At 46.2% G+C, this 21220-nt stretch overlaps 1 protein-coding gene across 1 annotated transcript; it reads left to right on the top strand.

Moving 5' to 3' along the window:
* Nucleotides 1-1937: 1937 nt before the first annotated feature.
* Nucleotides 1938-20331, top strand: CORO1B (coronin 1B). The gene is made up of 11 exons (XM_060262668.1): nucleotides 1938-2188; nucleotides 5395-5597; nucleotides 6620-6742; nucleotides 7220-7349; nucleotides 7490-7671; nucleotides 10055-10174; nucleotides 13427-13531; nucleotides 14902-15047; nucleotides 15194-15251; nucleotides 18404-18682; nucleotides 19458-20331. The coding sequence occupies exons 2-11, from the start codon at nucleotides 5397-5399 to the stop codon at nucleotides 19584-19586; spliced, it is 1473 nt and encodes a 490-aa protein (XP_060118651.1). The 5' UTR covers nucleotides 1938-2188; nucleotides 5395-5396; the 3' UTR covers nucleotides 19587-20331.
* Nucleotides 20332-21220: the final 889 nt, after the last annotated feature.

The raw sequence follows: 21220 nt of genomic DNA, 5'->3' as shown, positions 1-21220 counted from the left end.
TATATGTAACTCTGCTCACTAAACACCATTCCTTCGTCTGATGAAGTGCACATGAAAACTTACATTCTGAATAAAATTTGTTTGGTCTTCAAGGTGCTACTGGACTCCAACTTTCTTCTGTTGCTTCAGACCAACATGGCTAGCCACCTGGATCTAATCCTATGCAAAATCACTCCAGTGGGCTTCAGCTGGAGTAATACTACATAAGGTTGCACTATTAAGAGTTTAAGCTCTCTTGGACCATAGGTTTCATGGGCTTTGTTTCACCCTGAATCCTTAAGTACACCATAAAGAATAATAAACTTCAACCAAGAGCATTTTGGCATAAGAGCAGAAGGGATGGTTCCAGTACAGTCTTGGTCTGTCCATACTTAGGGAAGGCAGCTTCCCTGTCCCAACCAAAGGCCAGGACCGGATCTACATCTGGGGGGGGAGCAAAATTAAAAAATGACTCCCCCTTACGGGTAGGCTTCCCAAACCCCCTGCCCTGGCGGGGGACCCCCAAATTTGCAGCCTCCTCCCCCGCTCTCAAAAAATCCGGAAGTCTGGGGGGGGGGGAGAACATGCGTGTAGGTATCATGTAGTTGTAGAGCTCCTGATTCATTTGTAAAATGTGTGCCTTTAAGGCTGTGCAGGAAACAGGAAGGGCTTCATTGGAAAGGGTCAGTAATAGTTTCCATGGAGGATGACCCCTCCCTTTCTTTTGCTTTCGTTTTCACAGCAAGTAGAGTTCTGCAGGAAGAAGATCTAGTAAGTATTTGTGTGTGAGAGAGAGGGAGGGGGCAGGGGATTCCCTGGTTTGGAGGCCCTCCCCCCCTTTAGAAAGCATGGTGGGGAGGGAAATGTCTAAAGGGCACTCTGTTATTCCCTATGGAGAACGATTCCCATAGGGAATAATGGGGAATTGATCTGTGGGTATTGGGGACTCTGGGGGGCTATTTTTTGAGGTAGGGGCACCAAGGTTTTAGTACAGCATCTAGTGCCTCTCCCCAAAATACCCCCCAAGTTTCAAAACGATTGGACCAGAGGGTCCAATTCTATGAGCCCCAAAAGATGGTGCCCCTATCCTTAATTAGTTCAATTATGCTTGTCACACCCTTGTTCCTGGCTCCACCCCCAATGTCTCCTGGCTCCACCCCCTGACACAGCCCCCAAAGTCCCCAGATTTTTCTTGAATTGGACTTGGCAACCCTACTTACGGGCCATTCTAACTTATGGTCCTATAGAATACAATGGACTCCATACCCAGTTTGGCTCTCCACCCTGCCCCCCCCCCCCCAGTCAGTGCCTGGGGCAAGCACCCTCCTCTGCCCCCCCCCCCCCCCCAGATCCGGCCCTGCCAAAGACTACTTCTGTCACAAAGGCAGGCATTCAGGTATAAACATAAGGAAGGAAAGTGTGGTTGGGGGACATCCTCGGCTCTTATACAAGGAATGAGCAGCAAAATGAGCAGGCAAGGAGGGGCAGAATGGACAGCACCACTCCCGTCTACAGGGAAACGATTACTTTTTTCAAGATTCCCAGGCATTAATGATTCTCTTCAAGCAGAAAACTCACGGAATGCAAAGAACTGTGCTTAAACCTTGCACTGTGATACATGAGATTTTATTTTACAGGAAGTGTTTTGTTTTGTTTTTTAAGCGACTCTCTAAACCTACGCACGAGGCGTTACAGCCTTTTCTCTATCGCGTCAAGATTTCGCCAGCTCCTTTCCCCGCATGTGCAGGCTGGCCTTCAGAAAGGCCTAAGCGCCATTTCCCCCCTACCCCAAGTCCTCCTCTGCAAGGGGCAAATATCTGCTTCTAACCTGCAGCTTCGGTTCCAAAAGCACACAGGTCGCAAAGGCAACACGCGCGCTCTTTTGCACATCAGCCCATGGGGCTGCCTTGGGTCATTCTCCTCTGGGCGGGCTGGCTATCACAGGCTGGGGAAAGAAGCGCACAAGGCGCATGCTCAGAGGCACTCTTCCCTTCCCACGGGTCCGACCGAGTCCTCCTTAAGGCCTCTTACCCCGCAACGCCGCGCCTTTCGCTTTGCACGCCAGCACAAGCCGCTGACCCCACCCCAAGCCGACGAAGATAGGCGGCGCGCCATCCTTTGCCCGGCCCTCTCTTGGGTGCTCTTGTCCAGGCAAGCAGCTCTCGCCGTGGCCCACTCTTGACCCCAAGGGCGGTGCTTTCCGCGGCAGGTAAGGGAGGAAGGGAAGTCAGCCTCCCCAGTCGGCCTCGCTGCCTCTGTCACTTCCTGCAGCCCAGCTCGGGTCCTCCTCCATCCCTCCCTCCCTCCCTCCCTCCTCCAGCCGCTTGCGCCACCCCGGGCAGCGCGCGAGGGAGAGGCTGCTGCTGCCGCCGTCCTGCCCTTTTGCCTCCCCAGCTGGTGAGTGGAGGGGAGAAGCTGAGCCCCGAGCGCGGGGAGGAGGGGAGAAGCCGAGCTCAGGGCAGCCCCCCGGGTGGGCGAAGGAGGCGAGGCTGCTGGCAGGGATTCTTTTCGAGGACTCCCCCCCCCCCCCGAGTCCCGCCCTTCTGCCGCGCCTTTTCCTCTCCAGCGCTTGGGAGAGTGCAGGAAATTGTTTTGCAGTCTTGACTTTTCCCAATTGAGACGCGGCGGGGCTGCGACCCGTATGCCGGATGTGGAAAGCGGCTGGCAGAGGGCGCAAGGAGGGGACTCTGCACGTGCTTAGAGGCTCCCCTTTTCCTTCTGCGGGGCTGAGTCCTAGTGGCCGGGAGAGGTCCTTTGGCCCTCCAGATCGTGGTTGGGGAGGGGGCGAAGTGAGCCCCTGCATCTAGTGAGCCCCTTAGGGGAGGGACGGTGGCTCAGTGGTAGAGCATCTGCTTGGTAAGCAGAAGGTCCCAGGTTCAATCCCTGGCATCTCCAAAAAGGGTCCAGGCAAATAGGTGTGAAAATCCTCAGCTTGAGACCTTGGAGAGCCGCTGCCAGTCTGAGAAGACAATACTGACTTTGATGGACCAAGGGTCTGATTCAGTATAAGGCAGCATCATATGTTCAATCTATATTCTGATTTGCCGAGATTCTTCCAGAGGGTTAGGACCCATACAGGAACAGCTGGCCTTGAGTTACAAAAATTACGCTTCACATCCCACGGCTTTAATGCAGTAATGAAATCGCGGGATTTCTTCCCCTCCCCGTGAAGGTTTTCCTTGAAGGACCCTTTCAATAGTCAGTTTCGTTTTTTTACATTTCCCCCTGTGCTTTATTTTAGCCTCCCCCATCATCCAAGATCGGGAAGGCTTCTGGTTTGCTGATGTATAGTAGCCTCAAACGAGTCCTTCTATATGTCTCCTTCTCTCCCCCCCCCACCCCTTTCCTGTGCACAATAGAACTAAAATGTGTCTTGAGTCTTCGATCAGCAGCAGTTCTAACAGGAACACGCTAAAGGAAGATTTTCCTATGGCTCCATATACACCTGGTGACAGTTTAAAGCAGGCTGGAGCCTGCCACTGAAGCAGACCAGGAGACTGAAAAAGTTGAGCAACAACGATAGCTCTTATCAGCTTCCCAAGAGCATTTTCAGTAGTGTAGTGGAACCAGATTTGTACTTTTACTATTGTGATTGTTACCAAAGTGCTGTGGGACGTGTTCAGGTGGTTGCCTGTAGCTGGACAGTTTCTAAGGAGATTACCCTTCCCTACTGAAACGATAGCATATTGGGTGGGTGCTTCAGACTTACAGAGTAGGAGCAGTTTGTTGAGGCTGACCACTGATGCCCTTTCTGTCAGTTGTCTTGATGAACCCTGTGCCTTTGTGGTACATAAGAGAACATAAGAGAAGCCATGTTGGATCAGGCCAACGGCCCATCAAGTCCAACACTCTGTGTCACACAGTGGCAAAAAATTTTATATACACACACACACTGTGGCTAATAGCCACTGATGGACCTGAGCTCCATATATTTATCTAAACCCTTCTTGAAGGTGGCTATACTTGTGGCCGCCACCACCTCCTGTGGCAGTGAATTCCACATGTTAATCACCCTTTGGGTGAAGAAGTACTTCCTTTTATCCGTTTTAACCTTTCTGCTCAGCAATTTCATCGAATGCCCACGAGTTCTTGTATTGTGAGAAAGGGAGAAAAGTACTTCTTTCTCTACTTTCTCCATCCCATGCATTATCTTGTAAACCTCTATCATGTCACCCCGCAGTCGACGTTTCTCCAAGCTAAAGAGTCCCAAGCGTTTCAACCTTTCTTCATAGGGAAAGTGCTCCAGCCCTTTAATCATTCTAATTGCCCTTCTCTGGACTTTCTCCAATGCTATAATATCCTTTTTGAGGTGCGGCGACCAGAACTGCACACACTACTCCAAATGAGACCGCACCGTCGATTTATACAGGGGCATTATGTAGTTTCCTCACACTCTGCTGTGACACTTTTGTAAAGGTGACAGTGACACACTTTTCTTAGTAAATTTTCAATTGTGGTATTTTATTAATATAATATTAATATGGACGCCCATAGTACATTCAGTCCGGCCTCCCTTGCCACAGTATTCCACCTTTTATCGGGCCTACTGAGATCAGTTCTGCTGTATTTGTATTATGGCCTGATTGGTTGCCTTCCACCTGAAACCAAGTAATTTTCATTGTTTTCCTGTTTTTATTGTTTTAACTATTTAAATTTATTGTTAATTTTATTGTTCATTGTTGTTTGTTTAGACTTGCTGTAATCTGCTTGAGCCCGCTTCTGGGTAGGGTGGAATAGAAATTAACAAAAAAATTTAAAGCCGTTCATTGAAGATTTCAGGTTTTCATGGCTGGCAACATCATTAGGGTTTGTAGAATCTTTTGGGCTCAAGTGCCGTGTTCTACTGGAGAAAGTTTTCCTTCCAGACGTTTCGTTCAGAGTGCCTGCTCCGGCTGCAACGCCACTGAGGATGTTCTCCGCAGCTGAGAACGAAACGTCTGGAAGAAAAACTTTCTCCAGACGTTTTGTTCAGAGTGCCTGCTCCGGCTGCAACGCCACTGAGGATGTTCTCCGCAGCTGAGAACGAAACGTCTGGAAGAAAAACTTTCTCCAGTTTTTCTTCCAGACGTTTCGGTCAGAGCGCCTGCTCCAGCTGCAACGCCACTGAGGATGTTCTCCGCAGCTGAGAACGAAACGTCTGGAAGAAAAACTTTCTCCAGTAGAACACGGCACTTGAGCCCGAAAGATTCTACAAACCCTAATGCAGTTCGTTGAATTCAGAAGCTTCTAACCTTTGATCTCTTCTCCAGATTTCTGAATAATTTTATCCTACTAGAAATAACCAAATGCAAGAGAGGGTGGTAGCCATGTTAGTCTGCTGCAGCCTGAGCATAGCCTAGGACTAGGTGAAGAGAGCACTGAACTGACTTGCCAATCAAAGGTGTGTTGCTTTGGTCTTCATCTGTGTCTCCCTAGTCATGTCATTCCGGAAGGTTGTGCGCCAGAGCAAGTTCCGCCATGTCTTTGGGCAGCCTGTCAAGAACGACCAGTGCTACGATGACATCCGGGTATCACGGGTCACCTGGGATAGCACCTTCTGTGCTGTCAACCCCAAGTTTGTGGCTGTGATTGTGGAGGCCAGTGGGGGAGGGGCATTCATGGTGCTCCCGCTGCACAAGGTGAGAGGGGCTAGAAATGTAGTTTGTGATAATGGCATGGGAAAGATTTGTATGGAATTGAAGTCCACTTTGAAGTCCTGAGAATTCCTGCAGTCCTGAGAATTCCTGAACTCTCGTTAAATTGTATTTTTCTCCTGGTTTTCTTTTGTTATGCTCCCATCTCATATCTTTTTGCCTTTCCTTTTGTACCGTTAGGAGCTCATCGATTTACAAATCTTGAGCAGCAGAAGACCTTTCTTTCTTTCTTTCTTTCTTTCTTTCTTTCTTTCTTTCTTTCTTTCTTTCTTTCTTTCTTTCTTTCTTTCTTTCTTTCTTTCTTTCTTTCTTTCTCAAGGGCTAAAAGGATTGAGACAAATTTTGCAATTGCTAGGATTGCTTGGGATTCTTATCATTGAGCAAAAGACCCAGGGTTTCCAGAGTACAAGGGATGGTTGGTTGAATAAAGGTTTAATATAGTAATCCCTCATAATCTCAAAAAAAAATCTGCATTGTAGCAGAGAATGAAAGGATGTATCAATCCTGTTAAGGCCACAAGGGCAGATTCTATCAGTGTAGGGCCTGTTCAAAAATGTCCCTTGCAAAACCATTGTAGGTATAATGTTTAGTCTTGCAAACAAAAAAGGCTCTGCAATAATGTGGGATGGTAAAATAGTACGTATTTTGGGTAAAGATTTTGGGTAAGAAAGACCGAAAAAGAGTGGTGCGCATACCCTGTGGGCTCTCAGGTTCAACAGTCGATTTCAGGGAGTCACTTTTTGATTGGAGAAAATACTTTGGTTTTGCCCACCTCAAAAATATCACCAATCAGCATTGTAACTTTCATCAGTTTCTCATCCAGGGCTTTCATCCAGGTTGATCCCATCTCCTATGATTTGACAGGGATGGGACAGATGCTAACAGAGTTGCAGTGGAATGGGAATGGCTGGAGCATAGGTGAAAGTGAGCAACAGGACAGTGGCTTAGAAGACACCACTAGGAGGCCTTAATTACCTGTAGATTCTTGTCTCTTTTGTTTTTTCCAGACAGGGCGCATTGATAAGTCCTACCCTACAGTATGTGGGCACACAGGGCCTGTTTTGGACATTGATTGGTGCCCACACAATGATCACATAATTGCCAGTGGTTCTGAGGACTGCACTATAATGGTGAGAAGGAACTGGGGGAAAGGGTATGTTCATGTGTTTATAAATTGAACATGTTTGCAGTCCCATAGAAATGTGCATAAGATTAGCAGTCTATGAATTCAGTGATCAAGCAATAGAAATTTGTATCATGGGTAGTATTCAGCATCTTGAGATTTTAATCTGTTTATTTTAAAAGCAAGGTATTTAAAAGCCTTAAAGACTTTAAAGACTGGAATCTATAAGAAATCTTAAAAAACCCTTGTATGTGTGTGTAACTGAACATGACTTTCAGGGGTGGAATTTCAGAGTTGCATGTAGCTGCACAAATTCTTGGATACAGAGCAGTCTAAAGGTGGGATAAATTTCTCTTGCTAGGAGAGCTGTTTTGGGCAGAATGATGAGAAAATGAAGGTTTGAACTAAGGTATGAAACTGGAGGATGGAGCAAAGGAGACTCACAGATCGTTCCATTGTATTTTATTTCAATTTCCCCCTCAAGGTATGGCAGATCCCAGAGAATGGGCTGGCATTGCCTCTAACAGAACCGGTAGTGGTTCTAGAAGGACACTCAAAGCGCGTGGGCATCATCACTTGGCATCCAACAGCCCGCAATGTCCTTCTCAGTGCAGGTACCGTCTATGGTGGGGGAAGCAAGATAGAGAGTTTGGATTGTGTTTCTGTGTGGGGGATGGGGGCTGTGCAATGGCTTTGAGATCTGTGTCAGACCACCAATGACTCACATGTTCTAATGTACACATTCTGTTTCCAGGCTGTGATAATGTGGTTATCGTATGGAATGTGGGCACAACTGAGGAACTTTACCGCCTCGATGACCTGCATCCAGACCTCATCTATAATGTCAGCTGGAATTGTGATGGCAGCCTCTTCTGCTCAGCTTGCAAGGACAAGAGTGTGCGCATCATTGACCCACGCCGTGGGCAGGTTGTTGCGGTAGGTTTATCCCTTCTTGAGTCTCTTGGTGCATGTCTGTCTTCCATCCAGTTGTCGTTATTGATCTAGTAGGTGTCCAGGTACCCTTTTTTGTTACATCCAAAACACCAAGGAGAAACTGTATTTTAGAATTCAATCTTCCCCATCCTGATGTGTGAGCAGCTTTTTCCTGCATTTTTTTTTTTTGCTGCCCTGTTCCCATCTCTAGGTTGGTTATCCAGGCATTGGTCATGCCTATTATCACTTTAACTATTCGTTGGAGGTTATCTAGCTACCTTCTTAGCAATTGTTAGATAATTGGCCTGTAAAAATCTATGTATATGATAGTGTCTACATTTATGTAGCTAATTCATTTACACCTTGCCTTTGCCCACCCCCCCATGGGGACCCAAAGTGGCTTATGGCGTTATCCTCACCACAACCCTGTGATGCAGTTTAGGTAGAGATTGTGTGGCTGGCCCAGGTCACCCAGCTAGCTTCCATTACAGAGTCACGATCCCAGTCTGACACTCAAACCACTATGTTACACTGGCTTTGCTGTTACAAGTTGTTTTGTAGGATTGGGTTTGAAGTTTAGTGTAAATTAAGAGCATAAGAATTGCCTCGCTGGATTGGATCAGGGATCGGTTTAATCCGACAGGATCAGTCAAATACCTCTGGAGGGTTGTGAGCATGATATGAAGGTGACAGTAATGCCCTTGTTTTCCCTCTTGCTCTCGGTAACTGAAGGTTACTGAGGTTTAGATCTCCCAAGTACATTGCAAGACAGCTGTGTTGGAGATGCAAATGGGATGCAAATTCCTTTTCAACTTCCAGTCTTTCAGAACTTTGAATAGGAAATGGTTCTGTTTGTGGAGCCACTTTTCTGTGCAATTAGTAAAGTAGCACTTGGAACCAGTCTCAATGTGAATTCTGGATATAAGGAGTAACAGCAGTAATAGTTTGAGTTAGTAGCCCTTTTCATTCATTACATTCTGGGAGCTGCGACCGCACATGTGGGACAAGTACACTGCATGCAATCTTCCCAACATGTATAATCACTGAGGCTGGAAAATCTAGATGTTGCTCTTTCCTGAAAAAAATGGCAATTATGTGTATTGAGAGGATTGTGTGTAGCACATTCATCCTGCATGCATAGTCACAGAGACAGAATATAACAACGAAACGGGCGGGGTAATCTGTGCTGTGTTGAGCACTTTGTAGTAATGGTAAAATACATGAGAATGAAGGATGAGTGAGATAAGTATGTATGCTAATAGTGGGTAAGGGAATAGAAATGGTAGTAGTTGTTGGTGCACCTGGTTAAGTTGTAAGTTACTAAAACACCTTTAGAAGTGGAAGCCTAGCAACGGGATGCCTCCTAGTCCTAGCCGTAGGATATCATTATTGTTATTCTCTGCTAACATGACCATAGCCCATAAATGAAAATCGGAAGCTGCCCCAACATTGAATATATGGCATTCTAAGCTGTGGAACCTATATATAAAATGGCCAAATTAACTGATCTGTCTAAAACAAATGAGGGTTCTGAATCCAGTGATTTTGTTGTGATTTGGGTCCCTATTTTGGAATATTTACATAAACTGAATGAGATTCCAGAGGCTATTTCTGTTCTGTACTTATGGTAAACAATTGAAGTTTGGCAAATTTGAAAAAAAGGGGGGGGGAGGAAAAACACTGGGGATGAAAAAGGAGAATGGGAGAAGGAAGAGGGGGAAGGGGGAGAAATAACATATTTTTACTTTTCTGTAACCTACATATTATATTATGCTATATATTATTGTTTTGGGAGGAAAATATAATTCTGTAGATTGAAGTAAGTTTATATTGTCGCTGTTTATTAGTAATAATACAATTTTTGGTCATATTTGTGGTGTATTTATGGTCATATTTTCACAGCTAAGGGCTCAAATAGGCCTTGCCTGTCCTACTTTCCTTTCCTGCTCTCAAGGAACACAGAAACTGTGGATCCCAGTGGGAAGAAGCTTAGTAGGTCTATGTGTTGGCTGTTGTGGAGCATCTGACTCTCTTAATTTAAATATTGTCAGGTTTCCTAGTTCTCCAGCCAGTGGTTGTTCAGGGATGGGGAGATTTATTTTTAGGTCTGTCTAGTGCTATAACGACTGGTGGCGGCTATCCAATGAGTCTTGTTCTGGAGTGAAATTAAAAACTGAGAGCCAGAGAGTGATTACACCATGGGCACTGTGGATTTTCATGGGCGTGAAAATTAGGTGAGTGACTATGCTGCTCAAGTAATATAAGATGTTTTGGATCCAGCATAACATATACCAAGGGTGGCTGATGAACTGGTTCTAGTTAAGTAGCATCATGAAGTCTCTGTTTCATAACCTGTTCTCTCTCTCTCTTGCTCATTAATTAACAGGAAAAGGAGAAAGCCCATGAGGGAGCACGTCCTATGCGGGCCATCTTCTTGGCTGATGGGAAGATCTTCACAACAGGCTTCAGCCGTATGAGTGAACGACAGTTGGCACTCTGGGACCCTGTGAGTAGGAAGAGGGATCTGTGGGTAAAATCTGTGGGAATTCTTCATTTCCATTGCGTCTGCTAGCTCATGCCTAGCACAATTGTTTAGGGTAATTTGGCCTTTGACATCCCTTACTAAGGAGAACCAAAATAATAGAATTTTGGCTATTAGCTGTGAGGCATTCACTAGCTTTTTTGCGAATAAAGTCCTGTCGCATCACTGTGTCCTGCCTGCCAATATTGATACAGTAAGTGAACTGGAGGTCCCTTGGCTGTCTTTGGATTTAGTCTTTGATACCTTCAACCTTCTCTCCTCCGCTAATGTTGACAAGATCTTGGGTGCTGTCAGTCCAACTACATGTCTCCTTGACCCATGCCCCTCATGGTTGGTAAAAGCTGGCATCGAGAGGCTATGGGGCCTGTTGATGGATATTATCAATCTGTCCCTGGAAATGGGCCTATCCAGAGGGTTTCAAGGAGGCTGTGGTTGTAGTGCTCTTGAATAAACAAACTTTGGATCCCTTTGATCCTGCCAATTACTGCCCAGTTTTGAACATTATTCCTGGGTAAGGTAACTGAAAGAATGATAGCTGAACAGCTCCAGTGATTCCTAAATTATACATTGGTGCTGGATCTATTCCAGTTCGACTTTCACCCTGGCCATGGGATAGTGACAGTGTTGGTTGCCTTGGTAGACAATCTCCATGGACAGCTGGATTAAGGTTGGTCAGCACTGTTGTTGTTATTAAATCTCATGGCAGCATTCGACACAGTCGACTATGACCTGTCGACCCACTGCCTCACCGATATAGGAGTTCGGAGGTTAGCCCGTCAATGACTTACCTCATTTCTCCGTGGTCAGGGACAAAGAGTAGTGCTGGGGGGAGAGTGTGTCCTCTAGATACACTCTTAATATGTGGGGTCCCTTAGGGGGCATTATTCTCCTCAGTGTTATTTAACATCTATATGAACCCCTTGGTGTGGAGTTTCGGGCTTGGGTGTCACCAGTGTGCAGATGACACCCAGCTGTATTTGTTATTGGACAGCACCTGGATACCACCCCCCAACAAATTTGACTGTGGGTTTGGAGGCCATGGTTGGATGGCTAGAGCAGAGTAGGTTGAAACTGAATCCAACTAAGATAGAGGTTCAGTGGCTGGTGGGGGAACTCAGGATTGAGGCACAGATTACCTGCTCTCAATGGGGTGCCATTGACACCAGCACAGTCCATCAAGAGCTTAGGAGTGATCTTGGATGCCTTCTTCTCTATGGAGGCCCAAGTCACACACATTGCCAGGCTGGTGATTTTTCATCTGCACCAGACTTGGCAACTGGCCCCTTTCCTATTGTGCCATGACCTAGCTAATGTAATCCATGCAACAGCCACCTCCAGGCTGGACTACTATAACTTACTCTATCCTGGCCTGTCTTTGAGACTGACCTGGAAGCTCCAACTGATGCAGAATGTGGCACTATGAGTCCTGATGGGAATGTCATGGACAACACATATACATCTGGTCAGGGCTTTTTTTTTTTGTAGAAAAAGCCCAGCTGGAACTCATTTGCATGTTTGGCCATGCCCCCTGATGTCACTGGAAGTGACCTCACCTGTTCAGTAGGTTACTTTTTGCATATTGACACAGAACAGTATTGTGTTACCAGCTGCATTTCATGGATGGGCATTTTCACACAGCCCGATGAAAGACCTTGTTTCCCCTTCCCCCCCCCCCCACACTTAATTTAATTTATGAATTGTAATTTAATTATATTTTAACTGTGTTTTATTGTAGTAACTGTATTTTATTGTAATCATGGTATATACCATGTCCTGTGAGCCGCCCTGAGCCTGCCTTGCCGGCGGAGGGTGGGATATAAAATAAATTTTTTTTTTATTATTATTATTATTATTATTATTATTATTATTATTATTATTATTATTATTATTATATTATTATTATTATTATTATTAACACGGCTGGAGAGAGAGCCATGTGCAGTGGATCAGGCAGCAGCAGGCCCAGCTTCTCCCAGGAGGGGGCGCTCCTGGATTGATCTGTGTCTCTCACTATCTTTGCAAGCCTGCTGGAGGCGGCAGAGAGGATGGAGTGCGTGGTGTGGGAGTGCATGGCTGCCTAGTGCCTCCCCTCTGCCAGAGATGTTTTTTTGAGCTGGAGCCCTCGCCAAGCCAGCGTTGCTGCTCAAAAAAAGCTCTACATCTGGTGCTGTACCAGCTGTACTGGCTCCCAATGGAGTACTGAGTCAAGTCCAGGGTTTTGATATTGACCTACAAGGCCTTGAGCAGTCAGGGACCGATGTATCTATGGGACTGTCTCTTCCATTAGGTCCCTGGGAGAGTGTCACACTCCTTCAACGGCAATCTGCTGGTGGGCCCCAGCTCCAGAGACATCTGACTGTTCTCCACTATGGCCAGAGCCTTTTCAGTCTTGGCCCCAGAGCTTTTTTTGTAGCAGGAACTCCTTTGCATATTAAGCTATACACCCCTGATGTAGCCAATCCTCCTGGAGGTTACAGTAGGCCCTGTGATAAGAGCCCTGTACGCTCTTGGAGGATTGGCTACATCGGAGTGTGTGGCCTAATATGCAAAGGAGTTCCTGCTACAAAAAAGGCCCTTCCTGGCCCCAACCTGGTGGAACTCTCTGCTGAATACGACCAGGGCCTTGCAGGATCTTTTGCAATTCCGCAGGCCCTGTAAGGCAGAAATGTTCCGCCAGGCTTTTGGTTGAGGGCAGTGATGGTTGTCATCTAGGCTGCTAGCTTCTTCTGCTCTCCATGTTCATCTTGCCCTCTCTCCCCCGCCGCTGCCCACAAAGTGGCTGGCAATCTGTGACCATAATAATAGAACATTGCCATCTGATCTTAGGTGGTAAATAGTTGTTATTTTAATTGTTTATTTATGTATAATTTTTTAAAATCTCTGTTGTACATCACCCAGAGCCCTGCTGTGGCATGGACTGGTGATTTACAAATCCAATAATAAATAAATATAAAAATGAGCCTAATTCATTGTGTGTTATTCTGCAGAGGGCAAAGAAAGGCAGGCAGGGATCTGTGTAGGAAAGGAGCCTGCTCTGGATCCAGGGGCCTTTGTGCTAAGCAAAGGAGTCCTCCTGCCATCCCAACTTGAGAAAGAGGTGTAACTTTCTTATCTGAACATAGGTTCTTTTCATCCTCATAAGCGTATGAAATGGGTGTGGCTTAAAATATCAGCTACTCATTAGGTGATACATCTGCTGTATTGTTTGTGTTCCAGGAAAATCTCGAGGAGCCCATGGCATTGCAAGAGCTGGACTCAAGCAATGGAGCCCTTCTTCCCTTCTACGACCCTGATACCAATGTTGTCTATGTCTGTGGCAAGGTATGCTATTGAAGAGGTGTGTGGGGGGGGGGCAGTGAAGCAGTAGTCACAGTGTTTTTCTTCGATTGGGAAGACTTGGGTTCAGATCCCTACTTAGCCGTGAAACTTAGCCTAACATACTTCATGGGGTTGTTCTGTGAATAATAGGGGCCAAGAGAGTAATATATGCCACAAACTGAACTTCCACATTACCTTTAACAACCAGTGTATGTCATGATGTTACGTCAGACATTCAGCTCTTAAACCATCAAGGGTGGAGTAATCAAATGGTACATGTGTCTGAAATTCAGCCAGAAGACAGTCCATGGGCAAGTTTCCGTTCCAGACCTGTTTGTCCTTTCGTTTCTGGTTTGGTGTAGGGCTGGTTTGGTGTAGTGGTTAAGTGTGCGGACTTTTATCTGGGAGAACCGGGTTTGATTCCCCACTCCTCCACTTGCACCTGCTAGCATGGCCTTGGGTCAGCCATAGCTCTGGCAGAGGTTGTCCTTGAAAGGGCAGTTGCTGTGAGAGCCCTCTCCAGCCCCACGCACCTCACAGGGTGTCTGTTGTGGGGGAGGAAGGTAAAGGAGATTGTAGGCCGCTCTGAGCCTCTGTCCTTGAAAGGGCAGCTGCTGTGAGAGCCCTCTCCAGCCCCACCCACCTCACAGGGTGTCTGTGGGGGAGGAAGGGAAAGGAGATTGTAGGCCGCTCTGATCCTCTGTCCTTGAAAGGGCAGCTGCTGTGAGAGCCCTCTCCAGCCCCACCCACCTCACAGGGTGTCTGTGGGGGAGGAAGGGAAAGGAGATTGTAGGCCGCTCTGATCCTCTGTCCTTGAAAGGGCAGCTGCTGTGAGAGCCCTCTCCAGCCCCACCCACCTCACAGGGTGTCTGTGGGGGAGGAAGGGAAAGGAGATTGTAGGCCGCTCTGATCCTCTGTCCTTGAAAGGGCAGCTGCTGTGAGAGCCCTCTCCAGCCCCACCCACCTAACAGGGTGACTGTTGTGGGGGAGGAAGGTAAAGGAGATTGTGAGCCGCTCTGAGACTCTTCGGAGTGGAGGGCGGGATATAAATCCAATATCTTCTTCTTCTTCTTCTACTCTCTGAACTGAACTAATACTACACAATACAGATATTCCCTTGGTTGCTCCTTCTGTTTCCTAACTAGTCGGCTCTATTTCTTGAAAAGGAAGTGCAGAGTCCCAGGGGATTTGTGGAGATGGTGCAGTCACAATGGGCTGGAGCCCACCTCAGCATTCAGCTGACTGTAGAGTGCAAAGAGGTTCCCTGTGCTGGAAGGAAGGCTTTGCGCTTTGGGAAACAGAACGGTTGGATCTAACTCTGTGTCCCTGATCAGGAGTGTCCACTGTGTGTCCTTTGTCCCATTCTCTTCCAGGGAGACTCAAGCATCCGGTATTTTGAGATCACAGCAGAAGCACCCTACATCCACTTCCTGAACATGTTCACTAGCAAAGAACCACAGCGTGGCATGGGATGGATGCCCAAGCGAGGTCTGGATGTCAACAAGTGTGAGATTGCCAGGTACTCAGAATAGCATGTGGGGGGAGGAGGTTGGGCTGGCATTCTCATGAGTATAGGAGCCAAGGAACTTAATAAAGCATTTATTGATAATATGCTTTATATTGCTTTTGCCCCACTAACTCTTCTGCATCCTTCTCTCTCTGCAGGTTTTACAAGCTCCATGAGCGCAAATGTGAACCAATTATCATGACAGTGCCAAGGAAGGTGAGTGCTTGATCAGAAGGGGGATGAAGGTAATTTTGATTACAAGGATATTCTGTTCAGCTCCCCTTTTTTTCTTTAGAATTGTTTGAGGACAGAGAGAGACACACATGGAGGTGTAGCTGCAGGGACACTCCAGAGGTATAAGTGTGTATATGCAGATGATTGCACAAGTCCTTTGGACAGCCTTTCAGTTCTGTTACAATCTTGAGGCCTGGGGGAAAGCCACCCATTGCTCTGTCCATCCAGCACCTTGTGGATATGCATGGTGAAGCTGAACACACAATATTTATACTCCACATTTAGCTTTCGCCTACCAGGAGAGGTGGTTGTTGTGCCACTTTCAGGATGTAAGGCCTCCTTCATTAAGTATTGTCCTTCCTACATGGACAGCAGGATCTTCTCAAAGGCATCAGCAGCCTTTATATCCCAACAGCAGCACTTGGGTGTGTGGGTGCACACGGGCACTCTGTTGGCTTCTACGTAAAGCTGGCCAAAATACCCTCACTGCCGAGGTCTCAAGTATGTGTTTTAAGACAAATCAGGACTCTGATGCTACAAAGCTAGTCTGTGGACTTTAATAATAACAGCATGTATATAATGCTCTGTTCCAGGGGTGTTGCATTCAGTCATCTTATCTGTAAGAAAAGCTGGCATTATTGCATATGAGAGGTTGAGAAAATACTTACTTGCCTATAAATTCATAGTGTTGGTAAGGTTTGAGTTGGAGTTCATAGCTCGCAGTCTTTGTCTTCACTCCGTGCAAGTAAAATACAACGTTTGCAAGAGGCCTTACTTTAGATAGTGCATTATCATTTTATTTTGCATTTTTCCTGTTCCCTCTTGAGGACAGACGGAGAAAGGTTGGTTAGGTTTGAACGTGATACATTGAGTTATTTGTATTTACACTCAGACTTTCACTTGGATGTTTTGTCCTTCAAAGGAGATAACTGTGGTTCGTTGTGTTTTATTTGTTTGCTGGCCTCCTTGGAAATGGTTGTGTCGTCCCTTTTGCCCTCTCCCTTTTGAAAAATGGGTAGTGAGTGGTCAGTGGTATTCAAACTTGAAACAGCATTTTGCCCTACTACATTCCAGTACCTCAGTGTTCGGTGGTGTTATGAACAAGCTTGGCAACTGAACTCTGAATGGACATGGTAAAGGCCTTGTCTAGCTTGACATACCTGTATGTCTTCAGTGAAGCTATTTGGAACAAGGCTTCCTCAGCTAGCCCTTTGCAACTTCCTACAAGCAACTTTATACTGCTTTGTAACTTAAAGCTTTCAAAGCAGTTCACAGTATAAGGTAAAGTTACAGAACAGCATAGTCATGGAAATTGGTTGACAGGAGGAAAAATCTTCCAGTCTTTAAAATACTCTGAACATCATCTTCAGACATCAGAGGAAAACAGTCTTTACCTACATCTGGAATGAGATACATGAGATACACGGACCTTCTGAGGAGACAGAGTTCCAGAATGGTGGGGCAACCTGTGAAAAGGCCCTGCTGTTGCTGGATGCCAATCTTGCATTAGGCTGAGAGAGTATTGTGAATAGGGTCTTGTTGGCAGACTTCCAAGAACGACTTATATAGGAATAGATACTCTCACTCTGCTCTAAAACTGTTAAGGACTTTGGTCAAGCCTAGCAGCTTGAATTGCGCTCAGAAACATAGAGACAATATGTGACAATTGCAGCACTGGTGTTATGGGCCTTCTTACACCCAGTGCCAAGTTTTGGACCACTTGTAGTTTTCTGACAACTCTTGTGGGCAATCTCACATCAAGTGCATCATAGCAGTCTCATCTAGAAATTTTCTAAAGCACAAATGGTTTTGGCAGTGCCTTTCTTTTCCAAGAGTAGGTGTAGTTATCAAATCATTTTAAGCTATGATCTTCAAGGCTCCGGAAGGAAAGTTGAATTCAGAAGGATCCCAGGTTCAAAACATGTCAGGGAGACTGCAGTTCTGTCTGTCATGGGCACTTCTTGTGCTAACTTAACCACTACATCTCTTACAAACATCACACAAACATTCTGTCTTATCTGGATTGATTTTCAGTTCATTCACCTTCATAAATGTAATGACCAGGCAGCTATTCAGAATGGCAGTTGTTTTGTTCAGATCCAGTGAATAGAAGAAATAGAGCAAGATGTTGTCAGTGGTACTGATGGCACCACACTGTCATGTCTCCAGATGACATCTCTCAGCCACTTCATGTTCATGATACGTAGCACAAGAAACAGACTATAACCCTGAGGAACCTCATAGAACAAGTCCCATGGAGCAGAACAGAAGTCTCCTGGCACCACCTTTTGGGGCACTAGAAAGAGCTGAAACCACTGCAAATCTCAGCCTGGCAGCACATATCCCATAAATATTCTATGGTATTCAAAGTATCTGAAGGATCTGGGTAAACTAAGAGGGTCTCCCACTGAAAGTCATCAAACATGACTATCAAAAGCTATCTCAGTTCCAGTTTGGTGTAGTGGTTAAGTGTGTGGACTCTTATCTGGGAGAACCGGGTTTGATTCCCCACTCCTCCACTTGCACCTGCTAGCATGGTCTTGGGTCAGCCATAGCTCTCGCAGGACTTGTCCTTGAAAGGGCAGCTGCTGTGAGAGCCCTCTCCAGCCCCACCCACCTCACAGGGTGTATGTTGTGTGTGTGTGGGGGGGGAGAAGACATAGGAGATTGTAAGCCGCTCTGAGTCTCTGATTCAGGGAGAAGGGCGGGGTATAAATCTTCAATTCTTCCAGACCTATAGCCCAACTGAAATGAGCCAAGATACTGAGTATGTTACTCTACATTTGTCTGAATAATTGTTCCTTTGACCTGTCCCAGTTCAGTTAATCCTGATGGATGCTTTATGGCCACTTGGCCAGGGGGGACCCTTCCTAGCCTTGTTGTTTGAAGCATTGGAGCTCAGACTTAAGGCACCATGTTTGCAAATGGCAGATGTGCTGTGCTATTTTAGCAATGGCCCTGAGGCAAGACTTGTACCGTTGAGCAGAACTTAATGACAAAAGAATAAGTGATCACTTCTAAGTATGTTGATAGTTTCCTTGCACTTTACCTTGAATTGTGTTGCTGATTGGAGCAGCAGATCCTGGTAGCGGGGGGTGACACGGGCCAGTATTAACACTGCCATTTCTTTGCAGTCAGATCTGTTCCAAGATGACTTGTACCCAGACACAGCTGGGCCAGAAGCTGCCATGGAAGCAGAAGAATGGGTGGCAGGGAAGACAGCAGCGCCTATCCTAATCTCGCTGCGTGAAGCCTACGTGCCCACGAAGCAGCGGGACTTCAAAGTCAACCGAAGGAGCTTGTTACACGAGAGCCATCCTGCCTCTGCCAGCACGGGGCCGAGTGCCACACACCCTAGTGCCACATCCCAGTCTGCTGCCACACCTGCTGTTAGCACTGGCACGGCCAGTGGGGTATGTTCAGTTTTACTGCCTGCACCAGAATGAGGGAGTCCAGGCTGAATGGGGCGTGTGTGAGTGCTGCTTTGCCTGTCTTAATATGGTTGCACAGAGGCCGAGTTGAAGGGGTGAAAGTGGGTTGTTAGTTATATAACTTATAATTACAAGACTTGGAAGTAGGATGGGATTCTGATGCCTTCAAGAGAAGTGGGGCTAGGGGGAGACAACGGGAATCGAGCTTGTGCATATTCAGCATTGGTTTACTGCCTGTTGAGGCTCACCAGCCAACACTACTTTGAGAAAGGCAAGTTGCTATCCCTTCATGAACCTAGAAAAACTTGGAACATGTGCAGTCTGCTGAAATTTAAGGTGTCTGAGAAGAACTTAATAGGACTTTCTGTGGATTTTAAGAGTCCTGTACAGTTATCCCTGCCACGTACAATCAAGTAGTGTTGAGTTTATCCTACCCTTTTATTTTTTGGTACACATCCTTAAATGCCTTGTAAACAAGGCTGTTGGAAGCAAAAATAGATCATGTAAAGTATGCAAGTACACTTGGAATTTCTCTTTGAGAACAGCCTGCTCCCTCCTCTGGCTCCAATAAGGTTGTGGTTGGATACAGCATGCGTGGCTGGGTTGCATTGATCATGGTTGGAAGCATTTGCCTGTGTTGCTGCTTTTTCCTCCTATCTGCATGTCTGGTAGGAACCTGCCATTGGATGAATTGATCTGAGTAGTTGGGTTTGTGGGGGTGCATTAGAAGAGCACTGAGCCTGTTTCCATGTTGCAGGAAGGTGGGCAGATAGCTGAGGAGATGCTGCAGGAGGTAGCAGCACTGCGAGCACTTGTGGTTGCACAGGGAGAGCGCATCACATGGCTGGAGGAGCAGCTGAATCGCATGAAGAACGGCGACGTCTAGGAGTCTTGGCTACTGAAGGGACCTCACCAACATGGATCTTCTTCAGTGCTTCATCCTTTTTGAGCTGCCAGTAATCCCTCACACTGCCTCATCCTACCATATGGTGCAAGAAAGGGACTTGCCCTCTCTTGCTACTACTGGGGAAATGTATTGGGTTTTGTTTCTGAACAAGCCTCCTTTTCTTATTGCTCCCCCATTCCATTTTTTAACCAAGGGGCGGTTGTTGGGCTCTGAACATCTGTCCTTTTGCCTTATTTTGTTCAGGGTCCTCCTGCTCTGTCCCATTCCGATGGCTGGGGTTAGCCTCGCCCTCCCTGTAGGGACCATAACTAGCTAAGTGCTCTGCCTGATTCGTTCTTGCTCTCCACTATTTCTACAGCAGACAGGTTTGGTTGAAAGCTAGTGCCTCCTGTTATAACATGGGGTATGATATGCTGTTGAGGTAGCCATACTTTTTTTCCTCATTCCCCCACTAAAACCACTGAGATCCTGTTGAGGAGGATTCTTCTGCTACCTTTCCTGAATTTATATTTGCAAAGACACCATGGAGGTGACCAGTGAGCACGACTGTGAAAGAAACCAGCCATCCAGTCACTGTCCTGAGATTACTGTATCTGGGACCACGCCCCTCTCCAGCCCTCAGAAAAGCAGGTTCTGACTAAATACAAAAAAAAGAGGGTGGGGGGAATTATTCAGGGTCAAGATCTATATTTTCATTCCAAATAAAAAGTCTTTATAAAGCCAAGTTCTCTACAAATGTCTGTTTTGTCCCCTCCCTTTGTGTAGTTCTGGAGGTAAGGTTTCTTTAAAAGCATTAGTTTCCAACAATCTGTTTGATGGTGGTTGTGGTTATATTAATGGCAGCAGGGCAAACACAGAGCCTTAGACTGGAACACGGGAGTCATAAAATATGAAGGTGAACCACTGGTGGCTCAGACCAGTGGTTCACCTTGTCCACTGTATGTCTCTCTCACTGGCCAACCAGTTACCCCGGAGGGCAAATAATAGGGCATGGACACCAACATCTTCTCCCAAGATTGATTCCTGACATTAGTATTCAGACGTTTGCTGTAGAGGTTCCTTTTAGTCACCAGGGCAAGTAGCCACTGAAAAACCTGTCCTCCACAAATCGAATCCCTTTTTAAAAAACCATCTATTGTAGTGCCCATCACTACATCCTCTGGCAATGAATTCCATGTTTGAACTGTACACAGTATTCTATGCGAGGCTGCATCATAGACCTATACATGGGCATTATAATACTGGCTGCTTTATTTTCAGCTCCTTTCCTAATAATCCCCAGTGCTGAGTTTGCCTTTTTTAAAAAACTGCTGTAGCACGATTTGACATTTTCATTCCACTATCACTATGACTGCATGATCTTCCCCTCTCAACTTCTTCAGACATCATTAGCATAATGAAGTTGGGATTTTTTTGTTCCAGTATGCATCATTTTGCATTTGTCAACAGTAAACTTTGTCACACTGCCACTCGCCTGGTTTGTGGAGATCCTCCTGGAGTTCTTCACAGTCATCTTTGGTTTTCGCCATCCTGAATTTTGTGTTTGTCTTCAAGCTAGGCCACCACACTGCTCACCTCTCGTTCAAGATAATTTAGGAACAAATTAAATAGCA

The sequence above is a fragment of the Heteronotia binoei genome, chromosome 21, assembly GCF_032191835.1.
Source record: "Heteronotia binoei isolate CCM8104 ecotype False Entrance Well chromosome 21, APGP_CSIRO_Hbin_v1, whole genome shotgun sequence".
Lineage (NCBI taxonomy): Eukaryota > Metazoa > Chordata > Lepidosauria > Squamata > Gekkonidae > Heteronotia > Heteronotia binoei.
This window is presented reverse-complemented; position numbering and strand designations above follow the sequence as displayed.